Source organism: Neovison vison, chromosome 5, assembly GCF_020171115.1.
Source record: "Neovison vison isolate M4711 chromosome 5, ASM_NN_V1, whole genome shotgun sequence".
Classification (NCBI taxonomy): Eukaryota; Metazoa; Chordata; class Mammalia; order Carnivora; family Mustelidae; genus Neogale; species Neogale vison.
Window position 1 is genome coordinate 166,164,745 of NC_058095.1, and position 13,319 is coordinate 166,178,063.

The 13,319-nt window shown below is 64.2% G+C and overlaps 2 protein-coding genes across 2 annotated transcripts in view; one reads left to right on the forward strand and one right to left on the reverse strand.

Annotated features, from left to right (window-relative positions):
* Positions 1-301: 301 nt before the first annotated feature.
* On the reverse strand, positions 302-1,617 carry LOC122907498 (collagen alpha-1(I) chain-like). Its single transcript, XM_044250314.1, has 2 exons — positions 710-1,617; positions 302-617 (listed from the first exon to the last, which is right to left on the reverse strand). Exons 1-2 carry the CDS (start codon positions 1,615-1,617, stop codon positions 302-304), a joined length of 1,224 nt encoding a protein of 407 aa, XP_044106249.1.
* The window catches only part of ATP11A (ATPase phospholipid transporting 11A), a 103,575-nt gene continuing 91,816 nt past the window's right edge, over positions 1,561-13,319 (forward strand). The window contains exon 1 of the mRNA XM_044250136.1: positions 1,561-1,654. Coding sequence (XP_044106071.1) covers positions 1,616-1,654 — 39 coding nt within the window. The 5' untranslated portion in view covers positions 1,561-1,615. The remainder of the gene's footprint in view (positions 1,655-13,319) is intronic.

Sequence of the window (13,319 nt, forward strand, 5' to 3'; positions counted from 1 at the left end):
TTAGCTTCCTGGGCTCAGAGCAGGACAGAGAAGGCCAGAGTGACTAGGATGAATGAGGAGAATCACCGTGTGAGCAGACCCCAATCTGGAGTGTTTACGGAAGGAAGGTGATGCAGACCCCAGGTCGTTGCTGGTCACTCTTCCCTCTAAGCGGACTCCTTTCTAGGCCAGAAAGCAGGTAACAGGGCTTCTCTTCCACCGCACCCCTCCCATGGCCGGGGCACTGTCCCTCTGGCCTCTGCCACTCAGGTGTCACAAGGTGACATGGAGGCAGCAGGCAGAGAAGCTGCAGCAAAGCCCCTCACTTAGCACAGGCCGACTGCGAGCCGAAGAGTCCGTTCTCCGCTGGGAAACCAGAAACAGCCCGGGGCGGGAGTGAAATTGTGGGGTCGCGCCTCTCAGGACCAGCTCTGCCCGCCCGGTTCAGGGCCGGCAGCGCGGAGCGCGGTGCCGCAGGGACCTGGAGCCCGGGGCCGGGCGTGGCCTCCCAGACTGGGCCTCGGGGTGGCCGCCCTGGACGGGGCAGGAAGGAACGGGACCGGCGGCCCAGCCCGGCTGCCCGCTGCTGCAACAGGTTCGAGAACGGTTCCACACCTCGCCGCAGCCAGAGCACGACTCTGGACAGCAAAGGCCAGGAGGCCAGGGCGCGGGAGGGCGCGGGTTTCTTAGAGGAAGGATCGCAGGCGGCGGAGCCCGGGCTCGCCCGCACCCCCGCGCAGCAAAGCGGAGCGCACGGGGCATTGCCCGAGGCACGACCCCGCCCCCACCTGCGAAGCAGGAGCCCCCGCGCTTGGGGACCGGCTGGGGACCGACTGGGCCCCAGCGCGCCGCCCAGACCCGGGCAGCGGGTCTCCCGCCCGGCCCCACGGCGCCCTCCGCGACCTGGCGCCCGCCCTCCGGCCTTCCGGAGCGAGACCGAAGTTTCGGGCGGGCGTCAGGCCGGGGCGGGCCAGGCCGAGGCTCCTTCCCGCGGGGCGCACCGGGCCGCAGGCCAGGCCCCGGGAGGCGGAAGCAACAGGGAGTCGTCCCCGCCCCCACCGCCCAGCGCCCTCGGGCCGTCCGCGCGCCGGGGCCGGCCGGGCTCAGGGACGCGGAGGGCGGGCCCCGCGCGCGCGCGGTGAGCGAGGGCGGGCGTGGCGGGCAGGGGCGGGGGCGGCGGGCGCGGGGCGCATGCTCACTGGCGCCCGTGACGTGCGCGCGGGGCCCGGGCGGCCCGAGGCAGGGCCGAGGGGGGCGGCGGGCGGAGGGCAGGGGCGGGAGGGGCGGAGCCGGGGAGCGGAGCCCGGGAGAGGAGGAGCCGCGCGCAGAGGCGAGCAGAGGAGCGGCGAGCCGAGCAGCCGAGCGGACCGCCCGCGCCTCCGTGCTCCCCGCCCGCAGCCCCCGCCGGCAGTCCGGGCCCCGAGCAGCCACCGCGGCCGAGCGGCCACCCCCGCGGCCACCCCCGCGGGCCGGGCCGGGCATGAGCGCGGAGGGGCCGCGGCCGCCCCCCGCAGCGCCCGGCGCGCCCAGGCCGTGACCCGGTCGGGGGCGCGCGGCCGCACTGGGGCCCGGGCCCATGGGCGCGCCGAGCCGGGCGCGGGGGCGCTGAGCGCGGGCGGGCGCGGCCGGAGGAGCCATGGACTGCGGCCGGGTGCGGACGCTCGTGCACCGATACGTGAGTCCGGCCCGCGGCTGGGGGGGGCGGGGATGGGCCCCGGGGTCGGACCTGTCGCGCGCGCCCCCCTGTGCGGCCGGGGTCCGGGGTCCCGGGGGCTCGCGCAGCTCGGGGCGCGGGCAGGGCGCCGGGGAGGCTCGCGGAGGGCGCACCTCGGGCGTGCGGCGGCGGGGCCCGGGCGCCCGTCCACCTGCTCCGGCCCGCGCGCCCCCCGCGACCCGTGGGGAGGGGGCTGCCCGGCGCGGGCTGCGGAGGGACGGGCGGGCGGGACGGCAGAGCGCGCCCGCGCGGAGAAGCTCCCCTTCGCCGGGTCCGTGTGACAGCGCCGGGGACCCGCCAGTGAAGTTTGGCACCGCTTCCCGGGAAGTGACCAATCGGAGCGGAGGCCGGGGCTGTGCGCGCCGTCTGGAGTCCGCGCTCGGGGGCGCGGGACGGGGCTCAGTTCGGGCTCGGAGGGCAAAGCGGGTGTTCCCGACCCCGGAGCGAGGGGACTGCGCGTGGCCGTGGCCCTGGCAGCGGTGCCGAGGGCGTGTGCGCCCGGGAGAAAGCGCTGTCCGGAGGGTGGTGTTTCCTGCCACCGGCTCCACAAAGGCGCCTTGTTCGCGGCCGACGTCGGTCCGCGGTCGCGCACGGCTTGTTGGAGCCGCCGGCCGGCGCGTGCGGGGCATCACTGTGGGAACCGGGGGCTTTTTCCGCGTAGGATTGTCTCGGACACACTTTCCTGTTTGTGAGCTCGCTGAGGAAGAGGCCCCGGCCGGGATCTTCGTGGGGTCTTCGTGGATGGCACCGCCACGTCCCGTCCCCCGCGCTGACTCCCTCAGCAGAAGACGCGGGTCAAGGTGACTGTGCCCACCTTCCCCAGGTCCCGGCTCCCTGGGGCAGGTCAGGCGCCTGACCTTGCAGCGGAGAGAAGGGGTGGGGCAGGCCGGCCGGTGAAAGCTCCGTGATTCCCCCGGAGTCCACCCTGAATGTGGACTGAGGACACGTTCAGAGGACACGTTCGTTTCTGCAGGGTGGGAAGTTCTAGAAAGCCCCGTCCCAGTGACCGTGGGTAGAAGAAACGCTTTGTTGGGCAGGGACGCTGTCTTCCCAGCTGCCCTTCGGCGGGTTATGCCCCTGCCTCTGTTCCCCAAAGGGAAACCGGAGAAACGGTGCAGCTAGTGTTATTTAACCTGTGCGCAGGGTTAATTTCCGTTCCCTTCCAAGTCTTGATAAAAGGGAGGGTTGTGTGGCGAGGGGGACGTGCCATCTGCCTCCAGGAGGGATGGAGAGCGGGTGGGCGGTCCCCTCTGACCCACGGTGTCCTCCGATCGGGCGGCCCCTCACTGCCCAGTGGGTCTGACCGCCCCCCCCCGGTTCTGGACCCTGCGTCCCGGGAGTGGGGCAGACACATGCCTTTCCTGCAGGCCCTCAGCTGGTCTATGTCGTATTGGTTTATGTGAGTGTCTCGCGGTTGGGACGTTCAAGTTCCCTTCACTGTATCTTGAGGCTTACGAGGTGACGTCTTCTGCCAGACCGAAGTGGCAGTTGTTGCTTAAGGAACTTTCCAGGCGCGGACGCTGTCTGCTGCCGTTCCTGCAACACGGGCTGTAGGTCACTCACTAGCAGTCCTCTTCTCCATTCCACAGCTTTTTTTTCCCCAGTCTGGGCGCTGGGCGGTTTCAGCGCAGCCGCGTACAGAACCGTCCCTTTCCCTGATACTAAGCTGTTTGTGCTGTTGAGCTCATCTGAGTTTTCCCAGGAAGCGTCAGGTTCTGTCGGGGCTCGTCATCATGTAGGACCAAATTATATTACGTTTTCCTCGAAGGAGAGGCAGAGCCTGTAGCTGAGTACGTCCGTGGGTCGTCGTGGTTTCCCTCTGACTTTATGAGCACAAACAAGAGCTTGCCCCGTTCTCTGCCCGTGCTCACGCGCTCCGCGTTGCTGGGGCAGAGAAAACGTCTCCGCTCCTCCTGAGGTGTGAGCGTTGCCAGAAGGCAAAGGAGTCCTCGAGAGCGTGGCTGCAGATGTTCCCGTCTGGCAAACTCCAGAGAGAGAGAGAGAGAACAGGTGCATGGAAGGGAGAAGTCTGTCGTGGTCCTGCTGTCTGGACCGCAGAGCACATATTGCTGGTGCTGTGGACGGACGGAGGCCGTGCAGGGGTGAGCTTGCACACACACGGCCGGTGCTTGTGTACCGTCAGGTGATTTATGGACCACAAGGTAGTTGGGCCTGTTTACAGATGCTTCTGACGTAACGAAGTGGACGGAGAGGTCGTTCTCTTTCCTCCTTATAGATGGGAGGGGCGACGCCTGGGTTCAGGGGGATTCAGTTCTGGAAGAAGCCTATGCAGCCTCACGGGTCCCCGCGAGCTCTGTGGGCACCTGGCCAGCCGGCGGGGGAAGCCGTGGGACCGTGGGCAGGCCCACCTCCGTGGTCCCGTCCGAGACCGGCCGTGGAGAGGCTCCCTGAGGGGTGCGGTGAGCTCGGAGCACGGCCCAGCTCTCGGGAGCTGCTCTGGTCACTGTGAGCCATTAGCACGAGTCAGTCCCCGGGCGGGGTGGCCTGGGCACTCCACTCCTGAGCACAGGCCAGGCCACAGGCGGCGTCTGTCCATGTGTGTGCTCACGCGTGCGCATCCCCGGCCAGGATGACCACACCGGTAGGACACCGGCCTCCTTCTTCCCTTCTGGGTGGCCCGGTCGGGAGACCTACCCACAGGTCTGTGGGTCTGAGCTCCGTCTTGTTCCGTGTCTGCTGTTTGCGTCCGGTCGCTCGGCCCAAGTGTGCGTCGCTCGCGCTGCCGTGTTGCCCCTGCGTCTCCACTTGTTTCTCACACCTTTTGCTTTTTAGCGTTCTTATATTAGACACAGTAAACGTCTGGAAAACGGGCAGGCGTTCCTTGCTAGGTGGGTCCTGTTTCTGGAACAAGCTGTGACATTAGGGCTTTCTCTGTCGGGTAAAGTAAATATTTGGGGTCCCCGGAGAACTTTAAGCACGACTGTGTTTGAGTGCTGTAACCCTTCTAGAAAGCACAGCCGTCTCTGTGTCTGGGCCGGTCTGCACTCCCGGGGAGGCGTCCTGTCCACGGGGCAGACGTTCCTTCCCCTCGGTCCTTCCAGTCCCTGTAGGAGAACTTCCAACACGGCTGGACTAGGAGCCCCTCCCCCAGCCCTGCCTAACCCCGCAGGGGAGGCTCCTCCCGCTGGGCTTGCAGGTGCAGGAGGCAGCAAGCCTCGCCTCGTGTGAGGCCTGGCCTGGCCGCGTGTGGACGGGAGCCAGTGCGCCCCACACGGGTCCTTGGCCCCCGGGGCTCGCCGCACACTCGCAGGCAACCTGCCTGGTCTCTGGCCCCCTCTGCGCTCCGGCCCGCAGCGAACTCCCTGCTCTGCTCCCACGCGCCCCAGAGCAGCTCCGCGTGCCGGCGGCAAGCCCCCTGGGATGCTGTTCTCCGAGCCGCAGGGCCGGCTTAACCACGGTGCGGTGCGGGCAAGCGGTTTCTGTGCCGGGTTTTGCTACAGTCAGTTGGGTTTCGGGGGTGAGCGCGCCGTCTCCTTTGTGGTGGTGAGAACCGCACTGGCTCCGCCCGCAAATGCCGCAGGAGGCCCCGGCCATCCCCTCAACCCAGACGGCCCCGCGCCCCGCCGCGTGCTCCAGCAGGAACAGGCTTGATAAAAGTCGGCCGGGACTCGTGAAAGCTTTTCTGACCGGGTTAAGTGTGGGCAGAAATGCTCTCGTCTGCGGGAGAGTCCGGGAGGCCAGTCCTGGCAGCGTTAGAGGTCCAGCCGCGTGAGCGAGGGTTGCTGCTGCTGTCGCTCGCCTGCCGGCACCGCAGGGACACACCATCGTGGCTGGTGGAGGTCAGAAGTCCCAGCTGCCTCCGCCTCTGTGAGCCCCCGGCGCGCGGGCTGACACCCCCGGCTTCTCATGGAGACGATGAGGGCTCCTCCCCGCGCGGGCTCGCATGTCCCACTGGGAATGCCCCGGCGCCCACTGCTCGCAGCCCCGCGCCGCTCAGGCCTTCAGACCCCCGGCGTGCTGCGGACTGTCGAGACCTCGCGGTGGGCTTCCTGGAGGGAACGTAGTCACCGGACAGGATGCCTCCTCCTCCAGGCGGCCCACCGGCCCTGCCTGGTCTGCCCTTGTCCCCCTGTGGTTTGGGACCCCGCGCCTCCTCCTTCCTCCTGGATCATCTGTGTCCGAGCTGAGACCCCGTGCTGGTGGCCGGCCCCGCACATAGCCTGTTCTCAAGCTGCACACTTTTCCCAGCTCCGTTTCTCCGCCTCCTTCGCAGCTGAGCTTTCCCCTCTTGCCAACATGTCTCATACTTGCTGGGGCGGCCGGGTGGGGGCTCATCACCATCTCCATCACCCTGGAGGCCCTTGGAGTCCTTCACATTCTCCCGGCACACACCAGCCAGTGCCTTGTGCGCACACCGATTCCTCTCCAAGCCCGGCACAGCCAGGCCTGGTCCCCGGGGCGTTCCTTTAGGTGGTGGCGGGGGCAGCAGCAGGCAGGAAGCCAAACACAGGAATCCACGTGGGGCCGGGGCTGGGGGACACGGCCGTGTCCAGGCAGAGAGGCTGCACGGCAGCCCCATGGCCTTCCCGCCTGCTGCTGGCCCTTCTCGGTCCCCATGGGGCTCTGCGCTGGTGCCCTCTCTCCTCCGGGCACAGCCCTGCCCGGAGGAGCCCCAGGCACCCCATCCACGTCCACGCAGCCTTTCAGCTGCCCGCCACGCGCCTGGACCAGTTCCTGGCACAGGGTGGTCCTTCTGAAAGCATCTGTCTGAGGGATTCCTCCTTGTGTGGGGGCTGCAGAGAAGGAGAAGGGCGTGGCAGAGGTCACCCCGGATGCTTCAAAGGGAGCTTCCAGGGATCGTAAGTGATTGATGACAGTCTCTTAAGGCTCACGTGACTACAGACTTCTGGATTCTCCTTCCTTGGTACATGTTTTTTTTTTTTTTTTTTAAATATTTTATTTATTTATTGACAGAGACAGAGATCACAAGTAGGCAGGGGGGGTGGGAAACAAGCTCCCCACCGAGCTGAGAGCCCAATGCAGGGCTCGATCCCAGAACCCTGAGATCATGACTTGAGCTGAAGAAAGAGGCTTAACCCACTGAGCCACCAGGCGCCCCTCTCATGACAATTTTTAAAAAATACATAATGGCCCTCAGTACAAAACTCAACTTTCTTAGTCTATCTTCCTCAGATGGCCCTTTGAGATTTGGTTCCTATATATCTAGACAGCCTTGGATCCTGATGCTTACACATGAGCTTTCTGCATTCCCAGAATGCTGAATAAACAGCAATTCCTTGACTGTGCCCTACGGTGCTGTTTCATGCCTTGTTCCGGATAGCAGTCACCATTGGCACCCACCTATATTCTCCCTCAGCACTCCCTCATTTCTGTAAACACCAGTCTGCTGGCTTTCACCTACAACTCTTTGCCTGAAAGCTTTTCCTGGTGACCAGAGTCCAAAGATCCTATGCCAATGGAACATCTACAATCCTGGAGAATTAACATCACCTGGCAGGATCTCTCAACCTTAGAATAACTCTTCCTTGGTACATGAACCAGCATCATCGCCGTGTGGGAGCGGCAGGCATCGGGCCCAACCCCTTGCACAGTCAGCACCACAGTGGGGAATGTTGGGTCCTCAGGGCTGTGGCCCCTGGTGGGTCCGTGGGATGGGCTTGGTGGCTTCTGCTTGAAGGTTTCCCTGCGTCCGGAACAGCGCTCCCCTGTGGGTCGCAGCAGGTCCTGGGGTGTGTGGGTCCCTGGCTTGGGATCCCCTTCTTGCCTCTGTGGGCCATGGGGCCCTGGGAGGAGGTACCCGCCACGGGGCCACTGCCGGACCTGGATGGGGACCGCTCTTCCCTGCTTACTGGTGGGACCCAGCTCCCTTCAAACAGCATACGTGGTTTTTTTTTTCTGGGCAAAATAATTGGGTTTCCCAATTTTGGTTAGATTCTTGAAGGAGTGCCGGCCTTAGTTAAGGTTCAGACCCCTTGTCCAAGGACACAGGCAGGCACTTGGTGGCTTCAGAAGTGTGTGTGAACGCGCATGACGTCCACACCTCCCCTCTCCTTCAGCACGATCTGGCCCGCCCTCCAGGGTTGCTGCCCTACCCTCCCACCACAGCTGCCCACTGAGTGACCCCTGGCCGGGGGCTGCACACTGTCCCGCGGCCCCTCTGTCCCCCGCCAGGAGCATGCCGGCTCTCCCGCGGCCCCACTGTTTCTCGGGTTCCCTGACGTCCCTCACGTCCCCTGGGGTGTGCCTGCCTTGCTCACAGCCCCCCAGCTGGTCCCTGGGAGTGCAGGACACCCTGGTTTACTCCCTGGAGGGAGACCCCCCCGCCTGAGGACAACGGGCGCCCCCCTGCTGGAGTGCAGGGCCGGGAGGGGGCCCAGCATGGAGGCCAAGGGTTAGCTGGGGCTTTTGGTTTTCTCCCATGGCTTCTCCCGTTGTCACCTGCGTTGAGCCTCTGGCCTTTGTGTCTTCAAGGCTCCATCTTACAGTCAACACCCAGGTTCACCGACGCGGTCAGCGGCTTAGAGCAAACAACGCGGGAACCTTCCTGAAAACGATTCCTCCTGGACCGCGTGCGGCCCGGGGCAGCCCCGAGCTCACACCCTCTCCCAGAGCTCCGTCCAGGCAGCGGGAAGCAGCTCATTTCCTGCCAGTAACAGCTCCACGCTTCTGGGGGTGCGGGGCTCAGAACGTTTTCCCGGCTCAGAAAGGTAATGAAAAGGATCTTTTCCCCTGGTTTGGAAGACGAGACAGGACTTTCCAGAGAAGGTTTGTTACTTGTGAAAAAGACTCTGGCCAAAGACCAGTAACGTATGTATCCCAGGGATGGGGAGAAGGCGTAGCCTGACGGACCGGGCATCTGTGCCCCTAGTCTGCTTGTCCCCTACCCTCCATCCCTGTCCCCGGCTGGGAGTAGCCAGCACAGCTGCCAAGAGAGATGGAGGGAGACAGAGACAGACAGAGGAAGACAGAGAGACAGAAGGAGGAAAGGGGAGAGACGGAGGGAGAGAAACAGCAAGAGAGACAGAGACAGAGAACCTGAGACACAGATGGAAGGAGGAGGGAGAGAGACGGACGGAGAGCGGAAGGTAGAGAGAGAGGGAGGGAGAGGGACAGACAGGGACAGAGACAGACAGAGGGGGAGAGACAGAGAGAGGGAGATAGACGGACAGAGAGACAGAGAGAGAAAGACCCAGAGACAGGACGGTGGGCCAGCTCCTCCCAGACGCAGGTGGGACGTCTGGCTACCCTTGCCAGAAGGAGGGAACAGTTCCAACCACTCGGAGAAGGGGCGCTCCGGCCACTCTGCACAAGAAGCGACCCCGTCCGCCGTCTCTGCGTCGGGCGAAGGGGTCACGGTGAGCCGTTGGCCCGGTTCCCAGAACAACAACGAGGACCGGCCCTCTCTGCTCACTTCACTGGGGGATCGCTTTGCGGAAATACCTTGACCTTTTATTTTGTTGGTGAATTTGCCCCCAGGTGCACCTGCATGGACCTGCTTTTTCCTGCCCAAGATGCGATTTGGGAAGACTGTGGGGCGACCTTTGTGAGAGGTCAGGGGGACACAAGTCTATGAACTTGTGAGCTCGAGGCTAGGAGCGTTCTAGGTGCCCTGACCTGCTGTCTGGCGAAGCTGGTGTGTGGCTATGACCTGCTTCGACCCCTCCCTGGTCCCCTTCTCACCGTTACCCTTGGCCCTGTGCTTTGCTGTTCAGGACACGCACAGACACTCTATTTCGTGGTCGACGTGTGTGAACGGAGCTGTGTCAGAAAGCCCTGCTTGCTTGATCTAGGGATGGGATGTACTGGAACGCGGGTAGGCATACCCACTGTGCCTGGCGCTGGGGGCAGTGAGAATTAGGCAGGGAAGGAAGGGCCGGGTAGCATCTGGTGTAAAACCAGGTGGTCCGCAGTTTCCGTGGACCCCGAGCTGCATTTCACACGCTTTCCCGCCCCTGGGAGATGGAGCAGAGCTGGAAGTTCTCACTCCCAACGTGCCCTGTGCAGCCCCTGCCTCGTGCTCCGGTTGAAGGCGCCTTTTCCTTCCAGCAGCACCTGCTTTTGGAATCTGTCATGTTTCAGGACCCCTCCTGAGCCGTCCCTGGAGGACGGGGGTCGGTGGGCGGCTGTTGACGTGGCTCGTGGTTATCAAGCCGGCCCCAGGAGCACCGTGTGCCCGGGAAGGTGCAGGGACACACCTGCCTCCCTTTGCCCTGAATGCTCCCGAGGGCCGTGCGGGAGCCGGTGCCCGTCCAGGCTGTTGCTCGATGGCACGGTCACCGGGGGCCCCTCACGCTCCCCTGCCAGCACGTGTGTGCAGGGAGCGAGCGCAGGGCTGTAGGAGTGGGCGGCACAGCTTCCTCGAGACCCTGCGCTCTTCGTTGGGTTTGCCCGTGCTCTCGTCTCTCAGTGGGCCTTTCTTCCTGTGTCTCGTTAGCTGAGGGCAGCGGCCAGCGGGTTTCTGGAACCGTGATCCTAACATACGGGTTTGAGGATCCAGGAAATCGAGGCTGAGAGTGTGGTCCGGGAGGAATGGTTCCCCGGAAGGGTTCACACGTTGTTTACGGTGCTCGTCACAGAGTCCGTGAACTTGGGTGTTGATTTCAAATGCTAGCGTTTAAGACACGAAGGGAGACATGTGCGGCTAAGTGCTTCTCAGTCAGCTCAGGCCCCAGTAACAAACAGGCCAGGCCGGCGACGTAGCAGACAGTCCAAGGTCAAGGAGCCGGCACATCCGGCTTCCGGTGAGAGCATCTTCCTGGCCTGCGGACGGCCGCCGTCCTGCCGTGGCCTCACAGGGCCTTTGCTCATGTGCTGGAGGTTCCGGCGGGGAGAGTGTACATGGCCCCCGTCTCCAGGTACGGTCGTGCTGGTGGTTAGGGCTTGCCTGTACGAGTTTAGGAGAGGCACCGTGCAGTCCGGGGCCATGCGCTGGGAGCTGGCCCCGTTCAGGCCGTAAACTCCCACCCAGATGGGGGCATCCGAGAGGAAAGGCACCTGAAGTCTGCTTACGGTTCTGTCGAAAACACAGGAGTGAATGTTCCACGAGACCTGGAGAGGCGAAACTGGATGTTCAGTGGGAACGGCTACTTCTCTAAGATTGTGGCACCTGGGCCCTTCGTGGCTATAATAGAGCCCGGCTCCCGTCGCCGACCGGCCCGAGGCCGCAGCATGTCTGTGTCTCTGGGCCGCTGCTGCGGGAGGCCAGCAGGAGCGCGGGGCCTGCGCTGAGACAGGCTACAGCCCTGTGCGCAGTGTCTGCCTGGGAACGGGACAGACGTCTCGGTGTTCGGCACCTAGCTGGACTGGACGTGTCTGCCCCGGCTGGAGCGCCGCGACCGGGCGCCTCCGGTCAGTGGAGTGGCACCGGCAGACTTTGCTGGGCTCTGGACAGCGTGGCACCGTGCCTTTGGCGGGTCTGGAAAGTGAGTGTTGGACACGGAGCCTGACTTCCTAGCTCGCAGAGTAGGACCCGTGCTCCCGCCTGTGGCCGGCTGTGCTCACACGACCCCGATGTGCTCGGGGGCGCACACGCTGGTGGCCCAGCCCCCGACCCTGCTGCTCTCTCTCTCCGCGGCGGGCGCTTCTCCAGCCCTGCCCGGTCTTCCTTCATCTGGGATTTGCGCACGGAGTGGACGTGCCCCGAAGCACGGTTGTCCTCGGGTCAGGAGTGAGGCCGGCCTCGACCATCAGGAGAGCCCGTGTCATTGGCTTTGCGGACGGTGCAGGCCACGTGGTCCCGTCGGTAAGAGGAGCCCCAAGTCTGTGACAGTGTTTGAAGCCGGCCCGGAGTTCTCCTCCAGCCTCTCTGGGCCCGGACGATCCGGAGGCTCCCGTCCCTCCCGCGTGCCGGAGTGGCCTGGACGGGCAGGCTGAGGAGGGGGCGGCCACCCGACGCGGCATTACGTAATCTCCCTCCTCCTGAGGAAAGAGGATTTCCTCCAGCCTATTTTCAGCCGAGGATTAGGGACACAGGCTCTGCCATTAGGGTATCATCTAGATTCCTGTGTGAGTTCTCAAGATCTCAGAAATTCGCCACTAAAACCCAAGTTTTAAAATCATGGAGTTAATTTAAAATTGTTACATGGAATAAAGTTACAGATGCTCACTGGTCCGGAGGATGTGTGATGTGAGGCTGAGTCGGAGCTCGACGGAGACGGACAGACGGACAGATAACCGCAGGCAGTGCCCGTTTCTCTGTAAAAACGTGTGGGCGCCACGCGGAGTCTGACGAGCATAGACGAGCCCTGAAGAGCTGGGAGAGCCGTGTGGCGCCCGCGCCTCGTCCCCCAGTAACGGCAGCGTCGGGCGCCCGAGAGGGCGAGCGTGTGGGGAAGGCCGCGGTGGCCTGGGGCCGCTCCTGCTGTCCCGCTCCTGCTGTCCCGCGCTTTGTCTGACGTCGACAGAGTCAACTAGGCGAGCTTGCGGCCCTGGAGGAGTCGTGGGGGGCAGCCCAGGGCGGTTCTCGTAAAGAAAGGTCTAGGGTGTGTGGAGCACATACTGGGCGCCTGCTGTATGCACTGAGGCTTCAGCAGGGAGCCGTCCCGGAGGCAGCATGTGCGCGGCGGGTGACGGGGCCAGGAGCGGCCGCCGAGGACCGTGAACCGCGCGCAGGAGGGTCGGGACTGGGCGCTGCTGGAGGAGGTCGGGGCGGCCTCCGTGTGCGGTGAGGCCGAGGCCGGGCTGCGGGGGCGGACGGAGGCCGCCTGCGCACCTGCCGCTGCTGATGTCATGGCCTGGAACGTGGACGACCTGACGTGTGCCGCTTCTGGCGAAGTGCTCAGTTTTCCACGGATTACGTGGCGAAATGAGGAACGTGGTACATAATTGGTCAGTTGGGGTGATTTTTAACGTTACAACAGACTCTCGGTTTATTGGACAAGCGGGCAATAGGTAGGTTTATGGGCAGTTTTTTTCATTGTGGTAAGACGTACGGAACGTGAAATTCAGCACCTTCTGCCCTTGCCGGTGCGCGATCGCCGGCCACGTCCGAGCCCTTTTGTCGGAAACGGAGCCCGAGTCACACGCCGCTGGGAGCTTTGTCGTACGAGCGCAGGCGTCTGGCCGCTTGGGGACATTCTCAGTTCGCGGGACCGAGCGCCGCGGGGTCAGCAGAGCCTCACTGAAACTCGGGCTCTGGTTAAAGCTTAGCGGGACCGACCCCCGGAGCCGGTGGTGCTCCGTACTTCAGTAGCGCGTGACGGGGGCCTCTCCTCGCCGGCTCTCGGACCCGCGCCGCTCCCGCTGCCTTCCTGAGCGTGTCGCCGGCACGGGGTCAGGAAGGGACCCTTCGGGGGACGGGCTGCCTGAAAGTCGGCGTCCACGGCGCTGCCTCGCCGCACACCGCTCCTCCGCACGGGTGCGCTGGGCCGCGGGGAGTCACGTGCCGTTTCCTGCTTTGGGACAAGCAGGGGTTCAAGGGCTGGGTGCACGTTTTCTTCCGGAAGCTCCGATCTGCTGGCCGCCCGGGCGGAGCACGTCGTCCGCTGGCGGCTCGTCGGTACCATCGTGTCTCCCACCGCCTCACAGACTGAGACGTGTTAAACGTGAAGCACGTCCGCGAGCAGCTCTCCGATGCCCGCTTCTGTGAGAACCCATGTCCCGTTCCTTCGGCCACACCTGCTAGATTTATCTTCCGTTCTTAAAT

Bases quoted from the DNA above. Each gene is read 5' to 3' on its own strand.
- LOC122907498 (XM_044250314.1), bottom strand. From the start codon at position 1,617: ATGGCTCCTCCGGCCGCGCCCGCCCGCGCTCAGCGCCCCCGCGCCCGG. The intron at 618-709 runs GTGCGGGCGAGC...TTTGCTGTCCAG, and splicing joins CTCCGCTTTGCTGCGCGGGG to AGTCGTGCTCTGGCTGCGGC.